The sequence below is a fragment of the Delphinus delphis genome, chromosome 16 (genome assembly GCF_949987515.2).
Source record: "Delphinus delphis chromosome 16, mDelDel1.2, whole genome shotgun sequence".
In the NCBI taxonomy this organism is placed as follows: domain Eukaryota; kingdom Metazoa; phylum Chordata; class Mammalia; order Artiodactyla; family Delphinidae; genus Delphinus; species Delphinus delphis.
In genome coordinates this window covers 30,264,627-30,290,057 of record NC_082698.1, presented here as the reverse complement: position 1 = coordinate 30,290,057, position 25,431 = coordinate 30,264,627, and the positions used below count along the sequence as shown (strand labels likewise).

Here is a 25,431-nt window from a genome sequence, read left to right as displayed (position 1 = left end):
ATGATTTTTATGACACCCTGTGGAAGTCTCGATTCCCAAGATTTAAAAATTCATTTGCTGGGGACTTCCCTGGTGGCCCAGTGGTTAAGACTCCACACTCCCAATGCAGGGGGCCCGGGGTGCGATCCTTGGTCAGGGAACTAGATCCCGCCTGCCGCAACTAAAGACACAGTGCAGCCAAAAATAAATTAATTTTAAAAAATCCATTTGCTTTCTTCAAACTGCCTCTTCCTCTTTTATTCTCACATTCTTCCCTCCACACCTGACAAAAATAAGCCCAACTCTTTTTTTAACAACTTCCCACCTCTTTCCTCCATCCCATTCTTCTCGAAAAGTTTGCTCCTGTAATTATCATCTTGGAACTGCCCACCAAGACCCTTGTTTCTACTTATCTGGATCCCCAAGCTCCAGTCTCTCTCTTTCTAAATCATGCTACTCCCCTGCTCCACATTTTAAAGTAGCTCTCTACTGCCTGGTTTCTGTGTTTGTGTGTGCATGCTTTGCAGCTAATTGTTAAAACAGCTTTATTGACATATAATTTGCATGTCATAAAATTCACTCATTTTAATGATTTTTAAAACTTAATGGTCCAACCATTACCATAATCCAGTTTTAGAATATTTCCATCACCCTGATACTATCCCTTCCCTGTAAAGGTTGGTCCACCAAAAAACTACCTACAAGTGTAATGTTTGGAAGTTAGGCCTGAGGGTTTGGGATCTTGAATAAAGATTTTAAACCTCCAGGCAACGTGACGGTAAAGGATCGTTTTCTACCTCTTTCTGTTAAAAAATGAAGTCTTGGTTAATCATTAAGCTAACCATGATATCATGAAGGGTTACGGAGGCCGTATCTCCATTTCCATCCAAATAGCTGACCATTTTCTTCTCTTGCTACCCCCTCAGAAAGGATACTCCCCTACTGGGCTGAGGCATTCTTCTTAAAAGAACTTTCTAGCTCGCCGCCCCTCCCAAGACGAGCAACCTCCTCTCCAGTAATGACAGCCCCAGTCCAGGTCCCCACATACCCACACTCCTGATCAAGAAAACGTTAATCAGTGGCCTTTCTTTGCCAATTCCCAATCCTCCACCCCCATCGCACCACAAGGTCTCCGTCTTCCTTTTCATCTCTTTCAGCTTCGTTTGCCTAATCTCCAGACAGATCCCTAGCTTGACGCCTTCTCCTCTCCGTCACTCGCTTCACTCGCTCTGCCATCACTTCCCAAATTGCCAGCATCCCGGACCTCAAAGGTGCAAATGCCAAAAACAGATGAGTTGACGCGCCTAAGGGAGAGAAGTGTGTGGGTGTGTGGGTGTAAGTGTCCTTGCTTGTGTGTGGAAGAAACCAACAGAGGCCACGCCGGTGTCCATCTTCTGGAAATACCGATCACGCCCGGCCGAGAGAGCGAGGATCGGCTCCCCAGTGCCCCCCGCAGACAGCATTCAGGGCTGTAGAACTCAGAGGTATCAAGGCTTCACCCGGGACCCCTGCCCAGAGGGCGCCCCGCCCCTCAACGGTACGGCGCAACCCCTCCCCGGCGCGGTGGTAGGGGCCGGCTGCAACGTCACCCATTGTTTACAAATCAACCAGAGCCGGTAGGATTCCGGCTCCCGCGGCTGCTGGCGCGCGGCGAGAGTGCCTGGCGGGCTCCGGCTTCCGCGTCCGCCCCGGCTCCGGCTTCGGCCTCAGCACCGCGCCCGGCTCCGCCGCGGCCCACCGAGCCCCGGGGGCAGCCGAGCCGCCGGCGACTCCCGCAGAGCTCCGGGTGCCCGCGCGGGGGGCCATGCCGTGCCGGAGGGAGGAGGAAGAGGAAGCCGGCGAGGAAGAGGAGGAGGAGGAGGACAGCTTCCTCCTACTGGAACAGTCGGTGACTCTGGGCGGCTCGGGCGAGGTGGACCGGCTGGTGGCCCAGATCGGCGAGACGCTGCAGCTGGACGCGGCGCAGGACCGCCCTGCCTCCCCGTGCGCGCCCCCGGGGCCGCCACTGCAGCCCCCGCGACCCCCGGCGGTGGTGCGGGCGGACAAGGCCCGAGCCCCGGCTCTGCCGTTGCTTCTGCCGCCCGCCTCGGCCGAGACTGGGGGTCCGGCGCCCCCGGGGGCCCTGCGCTGCGCCCTCGGGGACCGCGGCCGGGTGCGGGGCCGGGCTGCGCCCTACTTTGTGGCCGAGCTCGCCGCAGGCCCCAGCGCGCTGTCCCCATTGCCCCCTCAGCCCAGCCTTGATGGGCCTTCGGGAGCTGACAAGCGAGGCGCCCCGCAGCCGCTGTCGGGTCCTTGCCGGCGAGGATGGCTGCGGGACGCCGCCGCCTCCCGCCGCCTGCAGCAGCGACGCGGGCTACAGCCTCAAGCCCGCACTGGCGACGACGACCCGCACCGGCTTCTGCAGCAGCTCGTGATCTCGGGGAACCTCATCAAGGAGGCCGTGCGGAGGCTTCATTCGCGACGGCTGCAGTTACACGCAAAACTTCCCCGACGCCAGCTCGTGGGCCCTCTGTCGGCCCCAGTGCATGAGCCCCCTTTGCCCCGCAGCCCTCGCCCGGCCTGCAGCGACCCTGGCTCGTCTGGGAGGAGGGCGCAGCTCAGAACTGGCGACGGCGTTCTAGTCCCCGGCAGCTAACACCCCGACAGTGGCCACAGCGCCAGCCTCTGCCTGGAGGGCAAGGGGTTCCCCCTGAGGGCTGCGTCTCTACTCAGACTGGTGAACTCGCGCTTTTGGAAGCGTGAAAATAACTAATGAAGACGAGGAATCGAAAAATCGCGAATGTTTTCGTGGGAACTGAGGTCGAGGGCCCCGATGTGGTTGAAAAACAAGACTTCGTTGGTCCTATTTAAGGCAGATTACAAGAGCGCACCCCAAGCTCACAGTCAGCAGGACTCCTCATCGGCGTGACCAGTCCTGGTGGCGCAGCGTGCAGTTCCACGCAGTCTCTCCGGGTCCTCCAGCCTGATGACCATGTGGTCACAGCCCACGCTTCTTAGGATCGCCGAACGCCCAGAGGACGAGGATGATCCCAGTTACTTGCTTTACCTTTCCAGGGCTGGTTCCTGATCCACTTTGGGGGAGAGGAACCTGTGTAGATCCTTTCAGGGAGTACCTCAAACTGCCAGACTTGAAATTTTACGACACTTAAAAAAACCCATCTCGTGTATTTTGGGGTGCTGGTTCTTGATACAAAACACGCGGCACCGGGAAAGGACGTTTTGGGGAATTGAATAGACGTAACCTTTTCTCTGCCCCCGCTTTGCAACTGCCTGAAGTTCTCTGAGTGGCGGGGGAAGGCGGTGCGCCTGTGATGCTGATGGGAGGTGGGGCCGACAGGTGCTGGGGAAAGGGGAGGGCAAGGCGCGGAGTTGAACCCTCGGTCCCCTCGAAAGTGTATTTTCACAGCCTGTCCGCCCCTTCTCGGGTTCAAGATCACTGTTTCCTGGGGGCACACGAGATTGCGGGGCTCCAGCAGGGGAGAGTCGCCAGGTTCCGCCTGTACTCGGAGTAGAGCAAGGGGTTTTGCAAGTGCTGGAGTCTCCTGAGGACACGCGCACCGCTGCCACCGCGGGTGTGAGGAGGCGGCGACGTGCTGGGCGCCAGTGCCTCCCGCGGGCGGCCGCGTCCCGGGCTTTCACGGAAACTGCCCTGAGAAGTGGCCTCGGGTCCCTTCTCTTCCCCTCGGCTCTGCTGTCCTACTCTAGCGGGTGGCGCTGGCGCTCCTGGGGGCCCCGAGCTGGGGACTGAGGAGACACCACGTGATGGGGCACTCCAGGGACACACAGCCTAGCACAGCAGCTTATAATGGGCTCTCCGGGGCCTTTTGCAATAACAGCTGCAATTCCCGGGATAGATGGAGTTGATTTCCTCCCTTTGCCCCTCCCCCAGCCATGCCAGCTCGCCTTTGTAAGTGAAGGAAACCGAGTAGAAAATGTGACCCTCCAAATGGAGAAGCTGCAGGCTTTGCCATTGTGAACCTGGTGAAGTGCTTGTAACATAACATTCACTCAGTCTGAAGGATCTAAGACGGTATTGTTGGTGTTTTAGTTTTATAAGATTCAATGGCATGTTCATCATCCAGATGTGGCTATTGACATACCTACACTTCGCAGCGGAGTGTCTGGAATTGTGGCTATCCTGATTATAGGATGTTAACTTAACTGAAATATCTGTTTTTAATAAATGCGTTGGGTTTTTTGTTTGGTTTTATTTTATACTTGTCGTCGGTGGGAGAGATGCACAGAACACGTTTCTCTGATCTCCATAAACATGAAAACACTTGAAATCCTTGTCAGCCTGGCTTGTGGATGGTAATTAGAGCGCCTTTGTGTCTGAGCAGCTCACTAGTTAGACAGGGCCTGCGTGGCTGGGTGTGTATTGGTGCTGGCATGAAATTAAATGAAAGCGAGGTCAGGTTTTGGACCAATCCCATGCACTAAAGCCTTAGAGCCTTCTGAATTACTAGTCAGTGCTGGAGAAGCTCCTTCTGACTGTATTAACAAAGGACATCAGATCAGTCACTTCAGACTGGGAGGCTTATCACTTTTTTCTTTCTATGGCCATTAAGTGGACTTGTTCCACAAGGTGGCCCTTTAGGCTGGGGCAGCCCTTGGTTAGGGACTGCTCAGGATGCAAACCTGCAGTGGGAAAGCCAACTGGGAGGGTATGAAAGGACTCCTCTCTTTGCCCTTGGCACGTTCACTCCCATTCTCTCCCTAAGCAGTGATGGAACAGCCCATCTCTGTCCCTCCTGTTCTCAGTTACTTTGGTCTGTTTCCTCCAGGAAGGAGCCATGCTGGCAACAGGATATCCAGGGTTCAGGTCCCCTTATTAAATGGGGACCTTGGGCAAGTTGCTCAACCTCTGTGAGCTTCGGTTTCCTCATCTGTACAACAGATGAGACATGATATGATGAGAAAAAGGCTCCTTGTGACTGGCACATCCTGGAGATGAATAGTCCAGTCCTACCCCTTCCTTCCCAGGACTGTCCCTTGGTAGCCAATCGACTGGGTCCTCGGTTTCTCATAAAACAAGGGCATGCTGTGATCCCACAGGTGCTTTCTGGATTGAGTGCTGTATGATTTAGAGACCTGATTTTCTAACTCCCCTTTGGACTCAATGCCTGTTGTTTATACCTCCCCATTCTCTCTCTTCAAATACACACACAGACCCTGATGGTCTCTGAGAAGTACCTCCAGAACACACCAAGCCAGCCATTTCCCACAACCTGCCCAGGAAGGATTGTGGAAGACTCAGTCCAGTGCCACCCAGCAAAGGGATGGTGACTATGGAGGCTCTAACACAAACTGAGGAAGGGGGGCCTCTAACAATGCAGTGGGCTACCACCTCTGAGCTCTGAGCGAAAGGAAAGTGGTCAGGTGCCGACTTCCCCTGGCACTGGAGGAGCCCTGAAGTCCTCACTTCTTAGATGAGGTGGGATTTCCTGGAGGTCAAAGAGTTAGGAGCAATCCAGGGCCAAGATGGCCATGATTCAATGCCACTGCCCCAAACGTGCTGGCTTCTTGTAATGATTGGTTAAGGCTAGACTCAACCATAGGGTTCACGTAATACAACCCCCTCCTTCAAAAAGGAAGACTGGAGAAAACTCATGCCTACTATGAGATGCTTTAACTGCACTATAACCCTGTAACCATCACAGGGTGTAAACCGTCCATCTTTAAAAATCCTGCAAGATCTTACTAGACACCCCCAAGACATCTTTTGGAATAAGTCAGGGTTTACATTAATGATTTTTAAAAGTTATTAGACCATTTTTCCTTGGTGGTCCAGTGGCTAAGACTCTGCGCCCCCAGAAACTAGATCCCACGTGCCGCAACTGAGTCCACATGCCACAACTAAAGATCCTGCGTCCTGCAACTAAGACCCAGTGCAGCCAAATAAATAAATATTAAAAAGAAAGTTATTAGACCATTTTATAGGTGGAAAAATATTCCAGGAAGGGGGCAGTGCAGAGTGACCTACAAAGTCATTTACGAAGTCAAAGGCCTAACAGAACCTAGAACCCAGGGCTCGGGTCATCCAGCTCAGGCCTCTTTCCAATAGCCTGCTACCATCATACATAGTCCAATATTGTTCACTGCAGAAGTCCACACATATACTACGATGTAAACGATACCCCTGCAGTTGTCCAACATCATGATCCTGCCATTGGAACCCTGGAAAACCATGCCCCAGATCCCTAGGCTGAGCTAGGGAAAGCCAGGTATGCGGTAACCATTTTCTTATGTTCAGCATCCTATGAAGACAGCTGGCCACAGAAAATGGCCTGGGTAAGATAAAAGACCAAAGCTATAAAGTCAATGAAAAAAACACTAAATAAACTAAAAGACAGAAATTGACAAATAAGTGATTTGGAGAAAAGAATGCCACACCTCACAAAGAACTCCAGAGTCTGCCACCCCAAGATTTCATTCTAAATTAGGCATAAATGCTACAATATTTGAATTCTATTTTACCCTTTTTTGCTCTTTCCTTTTCCAGCTCAGAAGCAGAAATATGGAGTGCACATCAGACACCACTTTCCTATCCAGCAAAGTCTGTGTCAAACCCTGTGATCCCTACCTTCCAATCAGGAAAGAGTTACCCTGGCAACCAAATTACCAACTCACTCAATTAGCTCCCCCCTCTTCCACTGATGCTCAGTAATCACAGAATGTCAGCCCCGAGAGAGCTCAGCCTTCAGTGGTCTAGTGCTACCCCCTCATTTAGAGATGGAAGCACAGGGAGGTTTCCACTCTGAGGTGCACTCCATTTGAACACCAGGAAGGCTGGTGCAGACAAAGCAGCAAAACTCTCCCACGCAGCGCTTCCTCCTGGTTTTCCATCCATAACTGAAGGGAAAACAAATGACCTGCCCATAACAATGTGTCTCAGGAGGTGTAATAGATAAGAGCGTGGGCTCTGCAGGCAGCCCTGCATTGTTAGCTGTGTGATTTGGGACAGGATCCTTCACCTCAATAATCTCAATTAACTCACCTGCTAAATGGGGATAAGTACAGCACCTACCTGGAAGAATCCGGTGAAGGTGAAATTAGCTCATGTATGAGAAGCAAAATAGCCAATAAACACTCTTATAAAACAAAACATCATTCCTGGAAGCTACTGCGTTAAGGCCACTACTTTAAGTCTTTTGTGGAAAATCCTGCCTTTTATTGACTTCTTCAGTATGTTTCTTAAAAGGCATAAACCTGTTTGCTCTGAAGTTAAGACGTTTCTTAAACATGCACCCCTGTTGTATAAAGTGCGAAGGGAAGAGTAGAGGAAGGGAATAATCAGTCTAGAAGAGGTTTAATCAGAAAAGGGTGGAGGTCCCCTTCAAGCCAAACCTTGAAAACAGCTCAGGACTGGGACTCGTAGAGTAGGGGCAGCAGGAATATCACAAAGGGGAGGTTTGGGCTTCCCTGGTGGCGCAGTGGTTGAGAGTCCGCCTGCCGATGCAGGGGACATGGGCTCATGCCCCGGTCCAGGAAGATCCCACGTGCCGCGGAGCGGCTGGACCCGTGAGCCATGGCCGCTGAGCCTGCGCGTCCGGAGCCTGTGTTCCACAATGGGAGAGGCCACAACAGTGAGAGGCCCGCGTACAGAGGAAAAAAAAAAGGGGGGGGGAGGGTTTGTGGGGAGGGCATTCTGAAGCCACAGCTCTTAACTCCCCCATTCCTATCAGAAATCCTTCTAAATCAAATTCAGTGCTCAGCTGTAGGTCTTCATGCCTGCCCTGTCCACTCCCATCTATAATTTGTACTGAGAAAATTGTGCAACTTCTTCACAGGAGGTGATCTTCAAGTTCATTTTGTTCTCACTCTTCATTTTATTTACTGTCATTATAGGGTTATCTCAGGGGCTCATATGTGAATGTCTTCTTTTCTCAAAGAGTTTAGGCACCAGGTGATAAGGGTCTCGGCGCAAAAAGACAGAAAAAGACAAGAAAGGAGACATTTCGAAAAGAAAACCCATAGTCCTCAATACAGCACCAGATAGCTGTTAAAATGCAGGCTCTGGAGCCAGACTGCCTAGGTCGCAATCTCAGCTCTTTCCTTTAAAGCTCCTTCCTGTGACCTTGGGCAGGTTACTAACCCTCTCTCACCTCCCATTCCTTGTCCGCCAAGTCTGATAATAATAAAGTTCCTGCCTCATCAGGTTGTGATGATTCATTGAGCTAATGCTAGTAAAAATGCTTAGGCCACTGTCTGAAACATAGGTGCATTTAGTAACAACACCTGGGTATTGGCATTTAGTAAATATTTGCAGAGCAAACAAACGGGCAACTTCAACAGACTTGTGGAGGCTAAGAGAGTGCTTGGGGCACAGACGATGAATTGTGGTGCCTAGAGGAGAGGATGGGAAAGGAGGGACAGCAACTAAAAAGGGAAAACAGAACCAAAGGAAGCTTTGCTCAAGCAGGAGAGACCTGCGCTCGTCCCACTGTGGTTGGAGGACAGTGGCAAAGGGTGGAATTGAAGGGAAGATGCTATAAAGGATAAGGCTCCTAGAGGGGGCACGAAGGGATGGGGCGCTCAGTCTGGGTAGGTTTGAAGGGCAGGACTCAGGGAGACCTTAGAGGTGGTTGTCCCCTGTGACAGCACTCTAAGTCACAAACTGTCCTACCACAGGGAGGCCAGGGACCAGCTGGCTGTTGAAACAACCTTGTATAACCCTTCACGCCTGAGATGGCTGGGTATGTTTTTGTGTGAAGGAATCCTTCTTCTCTGTACCTTATGCTACAATAGAATGAAATCTAAATCTGATATCAAGGGGTTTATTAACTGCTCCGCTTTATCAATTAACTGACTCACAGGAGGTAAAATTCACCACCCACAATTGATAGGCTGTTCAGGGAGTTTGTTTGACTTATTGATTTGGGTGGGTTAAAAAAGAATCACAAGCTGGTTATCATCTTGTTACCTTTGCCCTGCCTTTTGCCCGTTTCTTTTTTTACTGTCTAAATTAGATTCGGTTTCCTAGGTTTTCCTGAAAATCCTCCCCAGACACCGGAGTCATAATCACCTTTCTCCAAATGCACCATAAATAGTTCTTCTTTTCAGCTGGGTTAAGCAGAGCAAGAACTCACAGGGCAGATGTTCGAAACACACTGCTTAACGGTGCTGATAAAGAGAAGCTGAATAACTTCAGGATTAAAGAAAAACAGTGAAGGTCACGGAGCAAGCTCTGATTCCATATACCCTGGACCTGACCACGGAGGGCATACGTAGTGATCACATAGCTATAGCTCTGCGTTTGTGCGTGTGCACCTGTGCATGTAGACACACATACCCAACCATCCCTTACAGTTCACCCTTCAGCCTCCCTTGGCTTCTCTGGGTTCTACTATTGGTCTTTGTAAAGTGCTTAGCACAGAGCCTGGCACATGGTAAGTGCTACGTACATTGGCTAGTGTTTTTCCTTCCCAACTGACAGCATCTCCCAGGCTCCGTCCACCCCTCTTAACCCTAACTGCCAAGTCTTTATCTTCAGCCCTAATCTCTCTTCCAACTCCTAATCACTTAAGAGGCACCAGGCTGCGGTCCCTGTAACTTCCCACATGAAACTCCTAATCAAGCCCCTCCCCGACCACACACACTCACACAACCAGCTCCTTGCAACTTCCCTATTACTCTTGTCCTTCTGGACTCCAGACTTGCAGAATGTTACCAGGGAAACCTAGACCTTGGATCCTTCAGAAGATGGAGTTGTCTCAACTCTGCCCATGCCCATGTCCTCAGTTCTGTGCCCATCCACTCCAAGGGACTAGGGATATCCCAGCCACAATCATCCCTGGGCCAAGTACTAGGAATGGGCTATCCCAAGCCGCAACACCTTGGGAACGGCCAATGCCTCCTTTGCACAGACACTTCCCCAGGCCCAGGACTCTGCTCTCTACAGCCTTTGCAAACGGCTGATTGGTAGCTGGGGCTGAGGTTCATGAGGAAATGTGTGGGTAGGCTCAGACAGAAGGTAAGAGGTTCAGCTTAAGAGTCATGAGTTCAGATCCTGTTCGACCACCCACAATTCCTACCCCTCCCCATTGTAAAGAGTGAAGGGCCATCTTGTAAAAGGTGCCTACCAGGGCTTCCCTGGTGGCACAGCGGTTGAGAGTCCGCCTGTCGATGCAGGGGACACGGGTTCATGCCCTGGTCCGGGAAGATCCCACATGCCGCGGAGCGGCTGGGTCCGTGAGCCATGGACGCTGAGCCTGCGCGTCTGGAGGCTGTGCTCCGCAAGGGGAGAGGTCACAACAGTGAGAGGCCGCATACGGCAAAAAAAAAACAAAAACAAAAAGGTGCCTACCAGGGTTCCTGCCCAAACAGGGCTCAGTCCCCTTTCTCCTTCTCTCCACCTCGCTTCTCAGCTCCTGAAGATCTTCAGGTCCTGTCAGTCTACAGTCACCACTCTAATTTCATTCCTGAGTGCTGTCTTGGCCATGTTGCAGGACCCAGAAGACAGCTGCATTGGGTGAGACCTCACCATCTTGGCCCTATGCCCTCATCTTACAGACTTGAGGTTCTAAAAAAAGCAGCCATCTACCATTTGTTATCTGTGCCTCTCTTATGCAATTCCTATTACCTTATGTGAAGGTCTTGGCCCCAAACCTGCTTATGGGTTCTTCCAGGATGTCTGAAACCCTGCCTCATCCCGGATCCCCAGTGCCTTGCACATATGTGGCTGGCCTGCAAGAAAAGTTTGAAAATGGTGATGCTATTGTGTTGAGGCATTTATTGGGTCAAGGTTTTTGTGGGATGCTCTTAAGAACTTTAATAAATCCAACATGGGAGAAAATGGTGTCAAGAAAGTCTCATGGAGGTGGTACAGCATGACTGGAAGCTCTGGTTGAGGAAAGCAGGAGAAACTAGAGCCACACTGCCTGGGTTCAAATCCCAGCTCCTTAACTTAAAAGGTGGTGGCTTCAGGCAAATCACTTAATCTCCTGGGCCTCGGTGTTCTCATTTATAAAATGGAGAAAATAGTGCCTACCTCATGACGAATAAAGCCATGACATAATGAGATAATGATTCAAAACACCCAGAACAGTACCTGGCACGTGTGTCAAGTGCCAACCCCCGGAATGATGACAGCAGAGACAGACCATCTGGAAGGTGTGTGGAGGTGGCCTTCTGGAAGTTCAGGAAAAGGGACTTATATGATACAGAAGCAAAAGAGGTGGCAGTGACTTGTGCTCACAGTGGAAAGGAAAGGGTGGCTGAAGTGTTAGGGCACGTGGGGCACGCTGAAGAGACAGATGGGGGTCACTGAAGGAAGAAGGGCCAGTGGTGGCAGCAAGAATCAGCAGCTGTCATTTTATAAGCCCTTAAGTGTCCCAGACACCTCAGGTCCTCGTTTTACCCTCCCAACCAACCTATGAAGTATTAATTGTTTTATACATGAGAGGAGGAAAACGCACAGAGCTGTGACTTGCCTACTATGACACAGCTGCTGAGCAGCGGGGCTGAGTCAAACTGAGTCACTGAGCAGCCTTCCGCTGCAGCCCGTGTGAGAAGGTGCTGGGCAGGACAGGTGCCCCTGGGGCTGGTTAGCAGAGCTGGGCTGTACCAAGAAAGGCTTCCTTGTGGGAAAGGGCCCCAAGCCTGGGGAAGATAAGACTGAGGGCAGAACCAGGAGGGCCACTTAATTAACTGAACCCCCATCTGCTCAAAACACCCCATTTTACAACTACCAAATACACTGCTGTAAAACCCTATTGTCTTTCCCTAGGCCACAGCTCAAGACTGGGTCAGTCTCAAAGGAGAAAATAGGCAGGCTCTGTCTAAACCCTCACCATTCTTCAAACACAAATAAATCAGAAAATTCACCTCCCTCCACCCTCCTCCAGATACAGCAAATCGCTTGGCCTCTGCCCTCCAGCCTAGAAAGTTTCTGGACTATGTTCTTATTCCAAAAAGGGCGTGAAAGCCCACCTAGCATGTTTTTAAAAACCTGGACTGAATTTTCTGATCTTGTGGAACATCAACCCAGAAGCACTCATCGACTGCAGCTCCACTGGTCTCCATCTCACACCTCGACCCCAAAGTCCCCTCTCCATCACGACTTCATTATGAAAGGTGTCCCCTCTGTGCTTTTTCCCCCACCTTCCACCAAAAAGCCAAAGCATGCTCCAAAACAAAAACCAAATTTATTCAGCAGACACTTTAATTAAGAAATCCTATAAATCAGGACCACCACAATTTCAGACACTCCGGTGCGAAGTGTACGTCAATAGCTACATCTGGAGGATGAACAAGCCATTGAATCTTTTAAAAAAATTAGTTTAGCTCCTTTACAGTTTGGGGGTGGCACCTTACTTAAAGCACCGTCAAGTTTCATACGGGTAAAGCCTGCGGTTTCTCCTCTTGGAGAGTCCCATTTAAAAAACGGTTTCGGTCACTCACAAAGAGCTGGTGGCAGAAGGAAACTGAGGGGTGAAGACCCACGAAAGCTCAGACCTATGGCTCCACAGAGGACCAGAACAGAGCAGAAAAACAGCCGGGGTCTCATCCATGCAGTGAAGACATCAGAAAGGGTGGAATAAGAAAGGCCAGCCGGGAGGGCAGGAAAGAGACATAAGACATTGTTTATGCCTGTTTCTGAGAAATCTCATGGCACGGCCAGGAGTGGCCTCACGGGAGGAGGAGGAGCTCTGGACAGAAGGAGAGAACAGAGGAAAAAAAATCTCTCTCCTCGCACAGCCCTCTCCACCTGTGTGTCCTCTGGAGACGCTAGGAGGTGGCGAAGCACAGACAGGGCTCTTCTCGGAGCAAGAGAAAAAAGACACAGCGGTCAGTTAGCTCTCCCAGGAAGCCCACAACCTTCCGTCCAAGCACACCGTGACCTTGAAACACAGGTGGCAAGGTCAAGTCATTTAAAAGTCCACATCCACCTCGACCCACCTTCAAAATTCTCCACCTCCCTACCCCCGACAACTGGAGCTCACATCTCCCACCTCGACCAGTCACCGATGTGATGGGAGAAAGGGGGCGGGCGATGCCAACCCACCCACCACCAAGCTTTTACATTCTTCTTCCCTCCGGAATTTCTTTGCACAGCAATTGTAGCACCATTTTCACTAAGTTCCTCCACCGGAAAATAAAATGTATTCGTGTCATCAGTTTTCAAGTATTCTTACAAAGCCCTCGCGATTCTCGCCCCTTGGAGCCGTATCTTTAAACAATCCAAGCACACGACACCCCCAAGAGTTAAGTCAGGTACAAGTTGATGCAAATAGCTGCCATAGTTCTCCCAGTTTTATCCCAGGTTCCTGTCCCCGAGGTGGCCGGGGAAATTCTCACGCGACACGTACGCGCCCTGGCCCGTGCATTTCTCCACGCTCAAGTTTTCGCCGACAGCCTCGCCGGGGCGGGTAACTTCTCGGCTTGAGGTCTCTCCCCACTAGCCTCCTTGCAGCCTAGGCGGTCGCTCCCAGGACGGCAACGGCGGCTTCAGCTCAAGGTTGGGGAAGGCACAGGACGCCGTTGGGTCCCCGCAGCGGCTTCTTCCTCCTCCAGGGGCCCAGGGTCAGTGCAAGGCGCCGGAGGGCTGAAGGGCGACAGGGTCCGGTCGGCTGCGGCTGCCCCCGGGTCCGGGGGGTACCGCGGGGCCCGTGGCTGCCACCGCGGCGACGGCTCGCTGGAGCCTCCGCACGGCCTCCTTGATGAGGTTCCCCGAGAGCACCAGCTGCTGCAGGAGCCTGTGCGGGTCGTCGTCGTTGGCGCGCGCCCCGGCTGGGGGCCATCGTCGCTGTTGCAGGCGGCGGGAGGCGACAGCGCCCCGCAGCCATCCTCGCCGGCACGGCCCGGGCAGCGCGCTGGGGCTTGCGGCGAGCTCGGCCACAAAGTAGGGCGCAGCCCGGCCCCGCACCCGGCCACGGTCCCCGAGGGCGCAGCGCAGGGCCCCCGGGGGCGCCGGACCCCCAGTGTCGGCCGAGGCGGGCGGCAGAAGCAACGGCAGAGCCGGGGCTCGGGCCTTGTCCGCCCGCACCACCGCCGGGGGTCGCGGGGGCTGCAGTGGCGGCCCCGGGGGCGCGCACGGGGAGGCAGGGCGGTCCTGCGCCGCGTCCAGCTGCAGCGTCTCGCCGATCTGGGCCACCAGCCGGTCCACCTCGCCCGAGCCGCCCAGAGTCACCGACTGTTCCAGTAGGAGGAAGCTGTCCTCCTCCTCCTCCTCTTCCTCGCCGGCTTCCTCTTCCTCCTCCCTCCGGCACGGCATGGCCCCCCGCGCGGGCACCCGGAGCTCTGCGGGAGTCGCCGGCGGCTCGGCTGCCCCCGGGGCTCGGTGGGCCGCGGCGGAGCCGGGCGCGGTGCTGAGGCCGAAGCCGGAGCCGGGGCGGACGCGGAAGCCGGAGCCCGCCAGGCACTCTCGCCGCGCGCCAGCAGCCGCGGGAGCCGGAATCCTACCGGCTCTGGTTGATTTGTAAACAATGGGTGACGTTGCCTCCGGGCCCTACCACCGCGCCGGGGCAGGGGGGACAAACGAGGAAGTGGCGCAGCGCGGGCCGTCACGGGCAGCGCAGGGCCGCGGCCGGAGCCTTCTTGTGTCTGCGCTGGGTGTTTGCTTAGGAGGGGATCTGGGGCATGGGGAGAGCTTCGTACTTCCCCGACCGGATTAGCAGCACAGGACTATGGAGACTCTGAGGTGGCCACGATTGGATTCTCCCACTAACGGACACACCCACCCACACACCCAACCACTCATCCTCCGACGCTTCCTCCCTCCCCACGTGTCAGCAAGACTTGGGCGGCCCCGCTCCCCCTCCCGCGCACCCGCAGTCAGCGGGGCCCGGGAGTGGTGGGGGAGGGGCGGGCCCTGCGACCAGCTGGCTTGGGAGGGGTGGGGCTGGGGAAATTGGGGGCGGGGAGGGGACTTCGTAATGGAGGGCGGAATCGCCCTGAGGTGGAGTCTCGGTGCCTGCTCCCTCCGCCTAGTCCTCAAGCGCTACGACACAGCGCGAGAGAAAGACGCGCCACCGCCTGGCTAGACTTTGTTCATTAAAGAAAAAAAAAAAAAAAAAGCCGCGCGGCCAGTAAAAAAAGATTTAAATAGAAATATAGGGCGATGAAAAAAACCTCTCTAATCATAGGAGTCAAACATGGTTCACATATTAAAAGGTTTTCTTTTCCAGCCTTTTTCTATAAAAGTGTTATACAAACAGCCACTCGTATACAACGTTATACACTTTTCCACTAGCATTATCCCGTAAACGGTGTTCGTGTTATTGCATGCGCCTTGAGAACATGTAATGATTACGCAAGTTTCCATTAAGTGGCTGTACCATAACTTACTAAATAATTCCTTTAACGTTTGCGGTTTACCTCATTTTACCGTTGTAAATAAGTGCGTGACTAACATTTTTGTGTGTAAAACGTTTTCCGTGTTGATTCTTTCCTAAGAACATATTCCCAGGAATGGGAATTCAGGTCAAAGGATATGGATATTTTAAGGTTTCTGATAAATGTACCAAATTGCTTTCCAACAGTTGGGTAAATTTACTCTCTCATCATTCATGTGTAAGCATACATTATTCGTTGCGCCTTCACTGGTATTAATACTTGAGTATTATAGTTATTTTTCTGATTTTGTAGGTGAAATGGATCTCATTTCAGTATTTATTTCTTTGCTTTTAGTTAGGTAGAGTAGTTTTCTAAATGTTTAACCAACTGTACTTCCTTTTTTTGTGAATAGTTCTCTAATAAGTTTTTCCTATTGATTTTTTTCTTTTGTATTTGCATGACTCCTCTACATGCCAGAAGTTCACTCTTTTCTTTCATAGTTTGCTGTGAATATTTCTTCGGTTTTTGTTGGCCCTGTGGAGTTTTTTTTTTTTCACTAAAACTTAAACTTTAATATAGTCAAATCTACATAAAGTACCTTCCTTTGAAACTTCTAACACAATGCTAAATTTAGTCTTCTTGCCTCCAGAAAGTTATTAAATATTACGTTCTATTTTCCTGAGATTTTTCTAGTGCCTTGATTTTTTTCAAATCTATCTGGATTCATTTTGGTCACTGGTGCAGGGAGATGATACGATTTTTTTCCCACCACAGAGCTTGTCAGGCAGGGCTGTAGTTCTTCAGGACAGAGGTGTTTGGGCACTGTAAACACAAGCTCTGCCCTGAGCAGCTCCCAGCTGCTGGTTAAGCCAAAGGTTGTAAGGACTGGGTGGGGCTGGGAATATTATGATCAGTCTGTGTGCGAAGTCGAGAAAAACCTTGAACAGGTTGTACCAAGACCTAAAGAGATTCACGTCTCATTCCTGCCGTGTCTGGGTGTGTGGCTCCTGGCAAATCAGTTTACAAGCGAAAACACATGTAAAATGGAAAAAATAATCCCAGCCCTGCCTCCCTCTGAGGATTGCTTTCAGGATCAAATAAGATAATGGGAGCAGGCTTTGTCAGGCATTACACAAATGTAACGTGGGATTAGGTCCAATGGTTTACTCACAGAGGCCTGGCTTAATTCCAGCGATTCCCTGAGGGAATCAGCTAATATATTCATGATAAAGTTTCCCCCTTACAGCCCACTAAGTAAAACGTACCCCCAAGGCATTACTCCCTTGAAACTGCCTTGTCCCTGAATTCTGCCCCGGGACCACCCTGACCTGGGATTGATTAAGGCCTTCTTGAAGTCAGCCCAAAGGCTCCCAAATCCCAAGGTGTGACCCCCTACAACTAGTTCTGCAGGTTTTGCTGACAGATCCTTTCCCAACAAGCAGCCTTCCTCCTGCATCTATGTGGAGGGCTCTTCACACGCTTTACTGATGAGGACTGAAAGCCATTTCCCCCAGAGAGAGTGATTTTCATTTTCATTCTGATGGTACTTACTGGAGAATTTCAAGGGGAATGAAAATTAGGGGAGGGCTTATGGATTTCAGCAGAGTTAAATAAATGGGAATTTTTTTTTCTCCTCTCTGTAAGATGATGCCTGCCCGTAAGTAGAGAAAAGCAGTTTTATGCTCCATTGACTTTAAACATTAATGGAGCTGGTGTAGCTATTGTCTCTAACCCAGCATCCCTGGAAGTCGTTTTTCTTTTCTTGTCAGGGTAATTCCCATAGTGTTCTTAGTACTAAGGGAAATGGAGCTGAGATGGCATTCTTTTAAAAATCTTCCCTTTGTAATGTTGCTTTTGTGTGGAGATTGCTATGTAAATATGCCTGGACTTGGTTATTACACTATTCATTATAAAGATGAATTCATTACAAAAGACCAGTTCCATTTTCTGGGGGCACTTCTCTGGAGAGCTCCGAGAGAGGAAAGTGCTGTGCTGGACCAGTGGGAGGCAGAGAAATGCCCTGGATTAGGAATCAAAATACAAGATGCTAGAGAGGCTCAGATGCAATTAAAAGTAATGAGAGGGTATCAGAAAGGGAAGCGATGAGAGCTGCGTGCCTGGCACGCTGGGCACCTGCCTGGAAAGAGACATGGAGGGTATTCAGCATCACCCGTGGAAGGACACAGAATTCAAGGATTTTCTGAATTTTTTTGGACTGCATTGAAATTCTTCGCAAGGAGTTTGCTTTCCACCTGGACTTTGTTTTCAGTAACCTGTACTCAGACACACCAGCGGGGATGAAGAGACAGACTCTAGGCTTGGAACTCCACCTGCATCCATCCATGTCATCCTTCTGTGCCTCAGATCCTGAATCTGTAAAATGGAGGGTGATCCTTTCTTTACAAAATTGTTATATTACATAAGAATATGTATGGGGGGCTTCCCTGGTGGCGCAGTGGTTGAGAGTCCGCCTGCCGATGCAGGGGACGCGGGTTCGTGCCTCAGTCCGGGAAGATCCCACATGCCGCGAAGCGGCTGGGCCCGTGAGCCATGGCCGCTGAGCCTGCGCGTCCGGAGCCTGTGCTCTGCAACGGGAGAGGCCACGACAGTGAGAGGCCCGCGTACCGCAAAAAAAAAAAATGTATGGGAAGACTTATCACATGACCTTGGCAGGGGTGATGTTGGAGTGAAGCTCTGAGAAGCAGAAATAGTCTTAGTGATGTGTAAGCCTAAAGAAAGGGGAATTCTATGCTGTGGTCCATGAACAGATGAATAAACAAGTTGGGGTAGAGCCATGCAATGGAATATTACTCAGCCATAAAAAGAAATGAAGTGCCGATGTGCTACAACATGATGCTCAAAAACATGCTAAGTGAGAGAAGCCAGAAACACAAGGTCATGCATGTGAAAATATCCAGAATAAGTAAACCCACAGAGGCAGAAAGTAGATTGGTGGTTGCTTAGTTCTGGGGAGCGAGAATGGTGGTGGCGGGGGAATGACTGCTAAAGGGTACGAGGTTTCCTTTTGGAGTGCTGAAAATGTTTTGGAGCTTGATAGCGGTGGTGGTTGCACAGTGCTGTGGGTGTACTAAATGTCACTGAATTGTACACTTTAAAATGGCTAATTTTATGCATGTGAATTTCACCTCAGTAAGAAAAATTCTATTCTGTATCTGGTATTTGATCTAGTTCTTTCTTTTTCTATAATTGTAACAGCAATCTATTTGGGGATTTGAAGTCATCGCAACTTCACCATGCTTCCAATGCAGGTCGCCGCTCTTTTTCGACTTTGAAGTCACATTGAAGATGTCAGATCAGCTGATTCCCTCACTCCTGTTGCATGATTTTCTGGCCAAGGTGAACTGGGTCTTTGTCTTCCCTTGCTAAGGAAGCAAAGGCTAGTCCAGAGGCAGCCAGGGGACCACGGTGGGCCTGATAAAGATCTTCAGTCGTCCTTCCCATCCCAAAGTTTTCTCCTGGTTACCTGCTTCTCTCCTTTGTGCTAAGGGTGTTGGTTGGGAAAGTGGATACAGTACAGTGCCTAAAGGGAAAGGGGTTACTTTTAATAAAATTACGACCTAGGTAATCATGATTAGAATTTGCCTTGGACAAAACTGTAGGTTCAGATCACAGATCAGTGGTCGCCAAAGGTTCAGTTGGTGGAGGGGAGGCTGTGACTACAAAGACGAGCACGGGAGTTTTGGGGGGCAATGGGGGGGCGATGGAATTGCTCAGTGTCCTGACTGTGGTAATGGTTACACACATCTACACTGGTGTTAAAACTCAGAACTGTACACCCAAACAACAAAACAAACTGTAAACACACACACCATATATTAATTATGGTGGCAGATGCATGGGTGTATACATTTGTCAAAACTCAATGGACCCTTCGGACTTCCCTGGTGGTCCAGTGGTAAAGAATCTGTCTTGCAATGCAGGGGACGCGGGTTTGATCCCTGGTCAGGGAACCAAGATCCCACACGCCGTGGGGCAACTAAGCCTGCACGCCACAACTACTGAGTCCGCGCACCTCAATTAGAGAGCCCACATGCCCTGGAGCCCTCGTGCCGCAACTAGAGAGAAGCCTGTGCCACGATGAAATATCCTACATGCCGCAACTAAGACCCGACGCAGCCAAAAAAATAAATTAAATAAATAAATGTTTTAAAAAACCTTAAAAAAAACTCAATGGAGGGGCTTCCCTGGTGGCGCAGTGGTTGGGAGTCCGCTTGCCAATGCAGGAGACACGGGTTCGTGCCCCAGTCCGGGAAGATCCCACATGCTGCGGAGCGGCTGGGCCCGTGAGCCACGGCCGCTAAGCCTGCGCGTCCGGAGCCTGTGCTCCGCAATGGGAGAGGCCACAACAGTGAGAGGCCCACGTACTGAAAAAAAAAAAAAAAAAAAAAAGAAAAAACCTCAATGGACACTTAAAATGGGTAAATTAATTATATGTGAAATATAACTGCAATAAAGTTGATTATCAAAAATTTGCCTTCGGGGCGACTTCCCTGGTGGCGCAGTGGTTAGGAATCCGCCTGCCAATTCAGGGGACATGGGTTTGATCCCTGGTCTGGGAAGATCCCACATGTCGCAGAGTAACTAAGCCCATGGGCCACAAGTGCTGACCCCATGTGCGACAACTACTGAAGCCCGCGTGCCTAGAGCCCGTGCTCCGCAACAAGAGAAGCCAGCACGATGAGAAGCCCGTGCACCACAACGAAGAGTAGCCCCCGCTCACCGCAACTAGAGAAAACGCATGCACAGCAATGAAGACCCAACACAGCCAAAAATAAATAAATAAATAAATATTTTAAAAATTGCCTTTGAACATGAAAGACATATGCTCTATAAGTTCTCTATAAGTCACATCATATGGGAAAGTAGGAAAGATGACAAATGGGCTGCTGGTTGTGTGACAGACCAGGCCTCATAGGGTGCGGGAAGTCCTGGCAGGGTCACCACAGCCTGGAGCTCAGCTTGGGAGGCTGTAACCTCCCCCCCATTCGCTTCAAGTAGGCCATTCTGGATTTTCCTCCTGGAGTAACTTTGCTTCTGGTTTCTTGGGGGAGGGAAGGCACAGGTGAGTCCAGCATCTACAGACCCTGACACACAAGTGCACTGAGGCCTTCTCTTTCCTGCTTCAGACTCGTGCAGGAAAACACCAGACCTCCTTGGAGACAGTGCTGGTCTCCTCCTCAGAAAAAGCACATGACTTCATTTGGGAAAACATAAGCCCATTTGGAAATACAGACTTGAGAACATTGTCTAAATTCATTCTTACCCGTCACAGGCCTGTGCCCCTATGTCTAGTGAGCTGTCCAGGGCCCACAGCCTTCTGGTCCTGACCAACTTTAGAGGGGGCACCACGTTGGGAGTTGGGTGACTTGGGTAGTAGTCTTGGTTCCTCCAGTACCTGGATGCTGGGGACAGCAGTCCCAGCTCTGGGCCTCATGGTCCCATTTGCAAAGCAAGCAGTTTGGACTCAACTCCTGAAGGCTGCCCTGGCTCTAGGATGCTGCGTGAGCAGCTCGGCTGTGATATCCAGGCCCATAATCTCTAACCCTTCATCGTACTACTCCTGCAAAATTAGGATGGCCAGCAGCTAGTGCCGAAAAAACTGACAAGGGCATTGGGAGACTTTGTGCTTTTTACTCTGTTTCCAATTCTGTAAAATGGACATAATAAAACCATCTAATTTAGGAGCTGTTCTAAGCAGAGAAGGAGGAGCCAGCTGCACCTGGTGCTCAGCTTGACAGCCCCAAGTAAACCACGGCCCCTCCCTCTTAATCCAGGCCCTGTGAATGCACACTTTTAGAAACCTGTTAGCCTTGATTTGGGGTTCATTCTTTTCTCTCTACTACTATATGGTTTTAATATTTTCTTTTCTAGCAGTCTTGCCATATATTTGGCTTTTATTATATAAATCTGTGGATACAGACGGACTATACATTTAAGTAAAATAAAATTGCTGTCTCCCCCAAAGAACAAACAAACCTTCAAGGTTAAATTAGATAAGAATTTAGGTAATAATTCGTAGCATTTATCTGTAGTTATCATTGTGCCATGTACTGAGCTTAATGCCTTACACATACATTTTATCTTATCCTCAAAACAAATGTGTGAGTTAGATAGGATCATCTCTATAGTATAATATAGAGATCTATAATATAGAGAGGATATTCTCTCTAGGGAAACTGAGGCACAGAGAAGTAAAGTAACCAGCCCAAGGTTACACAGCTAGCAAGTGGGGGACTGGCCTTTGGGTGACCCACCATCCCAATTTGCCTGGGACCCTCCTGGTTTTAGCCCTGAAAGCCTGCTGTCCTGGGAAATTACCCTAATCTCAGGCCAACCAGGATAGCTGGTCGCCGTAACTCAGTGGTCCTCAACACTGAGGGCAACGTGGCTCCTCAAGGGACGTTCTGCAATGGTAGTTGTTATAGTAATGGTAGTTATTACTATTTGTATTACTATTACTATCACATATAATTTTTTAATTTCTCATCCTCCCTCTTCTTACCACCATGATATCCCTACAAAAGTATTATCAGCTCTACCAAAACACTTCCCATGCTTGTAGGAGGAGGAAGGGTGTTGATTGGGTGTACCCAAAGTGAAAGGCACCTACTTTTACTTTTTTAAAACTCTTTTTTCCTTTGCTTTTGGAGCAATTATTTATTTATTTATTTATATTTTTTGGCCACACCGCGCAGCATGTGGGATCTTAGTTCCCTGACCAGGGATCAAACCCACGCCCCTGCATGGGAAGTGCAGAGTCTTAACCACTGGACTGCCAGGGAAGTCCCTACTTTAAAAAAAAATTTTAACCAGAACCCACTTTTCTGGCTCAACCAGTGTTTTTTTTTTTTTTTTTTTTGCGGTATGCGGGCCTCTCACCGTTGCGGCCTCTCCGGCTGCAGAGCGCAGGCTCAGCGGCCACGGCTCACGGGCCCAGCCGCTCCGTGGCATGTGGGATCTTCCCAGACCAGGGCACGAACCCGTGTCCCCTGCATCGGCAGGCGGATTCTCAACCACTGCGCCACCAGGCAAGTCCTCAGCCAGTGTTTAATGAGAGCTCCGAGCCTGCCCCATCCCGTGCAGCCTTCAGCCAGGAAAAGAAGGCTGGCTGCGGAGCAAGAGCAAAGGCAGCTGAATACATCAATGAGTAACCCCCCTGAGCTGCTGCTGCTGTGTTTTGTGCTTTCTTCCAAACCTGGATCCTCAAAGGGGACTTTGCTATTCTCTTTTCTGAAAAATGAGAGTACATTGTAAATAAAATCATTTCAAAGCATGGTTGCTTAGTGGTTTCTACACACAAAGGGAAAATCCTCTAAAAGGTAAACAGCCCAACCAAATGTAAGGTAGGAACTTTGGGGGCCAAGGGTCCTTAATTAGTGGCCCCTGTCCTTTAGAAGTGGCTCTAAGCCTCAAAAAGTTCAACAGAAATACTATATGATCCAGCAATCCCACTTCTGGGTATATAACCCAAATTGAAAGAACTGAAAGCACCACATTCATAGCAGCATTATTCTCAATAGCCAAAGATAGAAACAACCCAAATGTCCATCCAGATTTATGAATGGATAAACAAGTGTGATATAGTCATACAATGGATTATCATTCCTCCATAAAAAGGAAGGGAAGGGCTTCCCTGGTGGCGCAGTGGTTAAGAATCCGCCTGCCAGTGCAGGGGACACGGGTTCGAGCCCTGGTCCGGGAAGATCCCACATGCCGCGGAGCAACTAAGCCCGTGCGCCACAACTACTGAGGCTGTGCTCTAAAGCTCGAGAGCCACAACTGCTAAGCCCGCGTGCCTAGAGCCTGTGCTCCGCAACAAGAGAAGCCACCGCAATGAGAAGCCCGCGCACCGCAATGAAGAGTAGTCCCCTCTTGCGGCAACTAGAGAAAAAAACCCGTGCACGGCAAGGAAGACCCAATGCAGCCAAAAGTAAAAAATAAAGTAAAAAAAAAAAAAAAAAAAAGGAAGGGAAATCTGACACATATGAGAACATGGATGAACCTTAAGGACAGTATGCTAAGTGAAATAAACCAGTCACAAAAGAATAAATATTGCATGATTCCACTTATATGAAGTACCTAAAGTAGTCAAATTCATAGGGACAAAAAGTAAGACAGAAAGCGGCTGGGGGAGCGGAGGAATGGGAGTTGTTTAATGGGTATGGAATTTCAGTTTGGGATGATGAAAACGTTCTGGAGATGGATTGTGGTGATGGTTGCACAACAATGTGAATGTACTTAATGCTACTGATCTGTACACTTAAAATGGCTAAAATGGTAAATTTTGTGCTATGTATAATTTATCACAATGAAAGAAGAAGCGCCAGTTGCCTGGAAAAAGGAAAAAAAAAAGACAGACAATAACAAGTGTTGGCAAAGATGTGGAGAAACTGGAGCCCTTATACATTGCTGATGGGAATGTGAAATACTGCAACAGTTTGGCAGTTCCTCCAAAAGTTAAACATGGCCTTAGCATATGACCCAGCAATTCCACTCCTGGGCATATAACCAAGAGAACTGAAAGCACATATCCATACAAACACTTGCACAAAAATATTCATAGCAACATTATTCATAGCAGCCAAAAAACAGAAACAACCCAAATGTCCATCAACTGGTGAATGAATAAACAAAATATGGTATATCCATACATGGAATGTTATTTAGCCTTAAAAAGGAACGAAGTACTGATACATGCTGCAACATGGATAAAACTTGAGAGCATTGGGCTCAATGGAAGAAGCCAGACACAAAAAGCCACGTGTTATATAATGCCATTTATATAAAATGTCCAGAATAGGCAAATCCATAGAGACAGGAAGTAGATTTCCAGGGGATGGGGGAAGGGAAGCAGGGCATGAGGAATGACTGCTTAATGGGTATAGGTTTTCTTTTTGGGGTGGTGGAAATGTTCTGGAATTAGTGGTGACAGTTGTAAAACACTGAATTGTGTGCTTTAAAAAGGTGACTTTGGGGCTTCCCTGGTGGCGCAGTGGTTGAGAGTCCGCCTGCTGATGCAGGGGACACGGGTTCGTGCCCCGGTCCAGCAAGATCCCACATGCCGCGGAGCGGCTGGGCCCCTGAGCCTGCACGTCCGGAGCCTGTGCTCAACAATGGGAGAGGCCGCAACAGTGAGAGGCCCTCGTACCGCAAAAAAAAAAAAAAAAAGGTGACTTTGGGGAATTCCCTGGCGGTCCAGTGGTTAGGACACCGTGCTTTCAGTGCTGAGGGCCCAGGTTCAATCCCTGGTCTGGGAACTAAGATCTAACAAGCTGCAGGGTGAAGAAAGAAAGAAAAGAAAGGAAGAAAGGAAGAGAGAAAGAAAGAAGTAAAGAAAGAAGGAAAGAAGGAAAGAAGGAAGGAAAGAAAGAAGGAAGGAAAGAAGGAAGGAAAGAAAGAAAGGAAACAGTCTGGCAGTTTCTTATGAGGTTAAACATAAACTTAGCGTATGACCCAGGAATTCCAATCCTAAGACTCTATCAAGAGACATGGAAACAAGTCCATAAAAAGGCTTGGGCCTGAATGTTCCTAGAAGCGTTAGTCATAATAACCCAAAGGTGGAAACAATCCAAATGGCTATCAACTGGTGAATGGATAAACACAATGTGTGTATACCCATACACTGGAATACTATTCAGCAATAAAAAGAAATGAACTACTGAATCATGCTAAAACATGGAGGAACCTCAAAAACACTATGTTAAGTCAAAGAAGAACTATGTTAAGCCAGATGCAAAACACTACATATGACTTGATTCCATTTATGTGAAATATCCAGAAGAGGCAAACTTACAGAGACAGAAAGCAGACCAGCCCGGGGCTGTGGATGGGAGCAGAGAGTAACAACAAAGGGGCACAAGGGAAGTGTTGGGGGTGATGGCAATGTTCTAAAACTGGAGGTTGGTGATAAATTATATTAAAAATCATAGAACTGGGGCTTCCCTGGTGGTGCAGTGGTTGAAAGTCCGCCTGCCGATGCAGAGGACACGGGTTCGTGCCCCGGTCCGGGAAGATCCCACATGCCGCGGAGCAGCTAGGCCCATGAGCCATGGCCGCTGAGCCTGCGCGTCCAGAGCCTGTGCTCCGCAACGGGAGAGGCCACAACAGTGAGAGGCCCGCGTACTGAAAAAAAAAAAAAATCATAGAACTGTACAT

At 49.9% G+C, this 25,431-nt stretch overlaps 2 protein-coding genes across 2 annotated transcripts; one reads left to right on the top strand and one right to left on the bottom strand.

Annotated features, from left to right (window-relative positions):
• The first annotated feature begins 1,609 nt into the window (after window positions 1-1,609).
• FRAT1 (FRAT regulator of WNT signaling pathway 1) lies at window positions 1,610-4,166 on the top strand. The gene has a single exon (XM_060033618.1). The coding sequence runs from the start codon at window positions 1,784-1,786 to the stop codon at window positions 2,612-2,614; it is 831 nt and encodes a 276-aa protein (XP_059889601.1). The 5' UTR covers window positions 1,610-1,783; the 3' UTR covers window positions 2,615-4,166.
• A 7,682-nt stretch (window positions 4,167-11,848) lies between these two features.
• On the bottom strand, window positions 11,849-14,418 carry FRAT2 (FRAT regulator of WNT signaling pathway 2). The gene has a single exon (XM_060034369.1). The coding sequence runs from the start codon at window positions 14,192-14,194 to the stop codon at window positions 13,505-13,507; it is 690 nt and encodes a 229-aa protein (XP_059890352.1). The 5' UTR covers window positions 14,195-14,418; the 3' UTR covers window positions 11,849-13,504.
• Window positions 14,419-25,431: the final 11,013 nt, after the last annotated feature.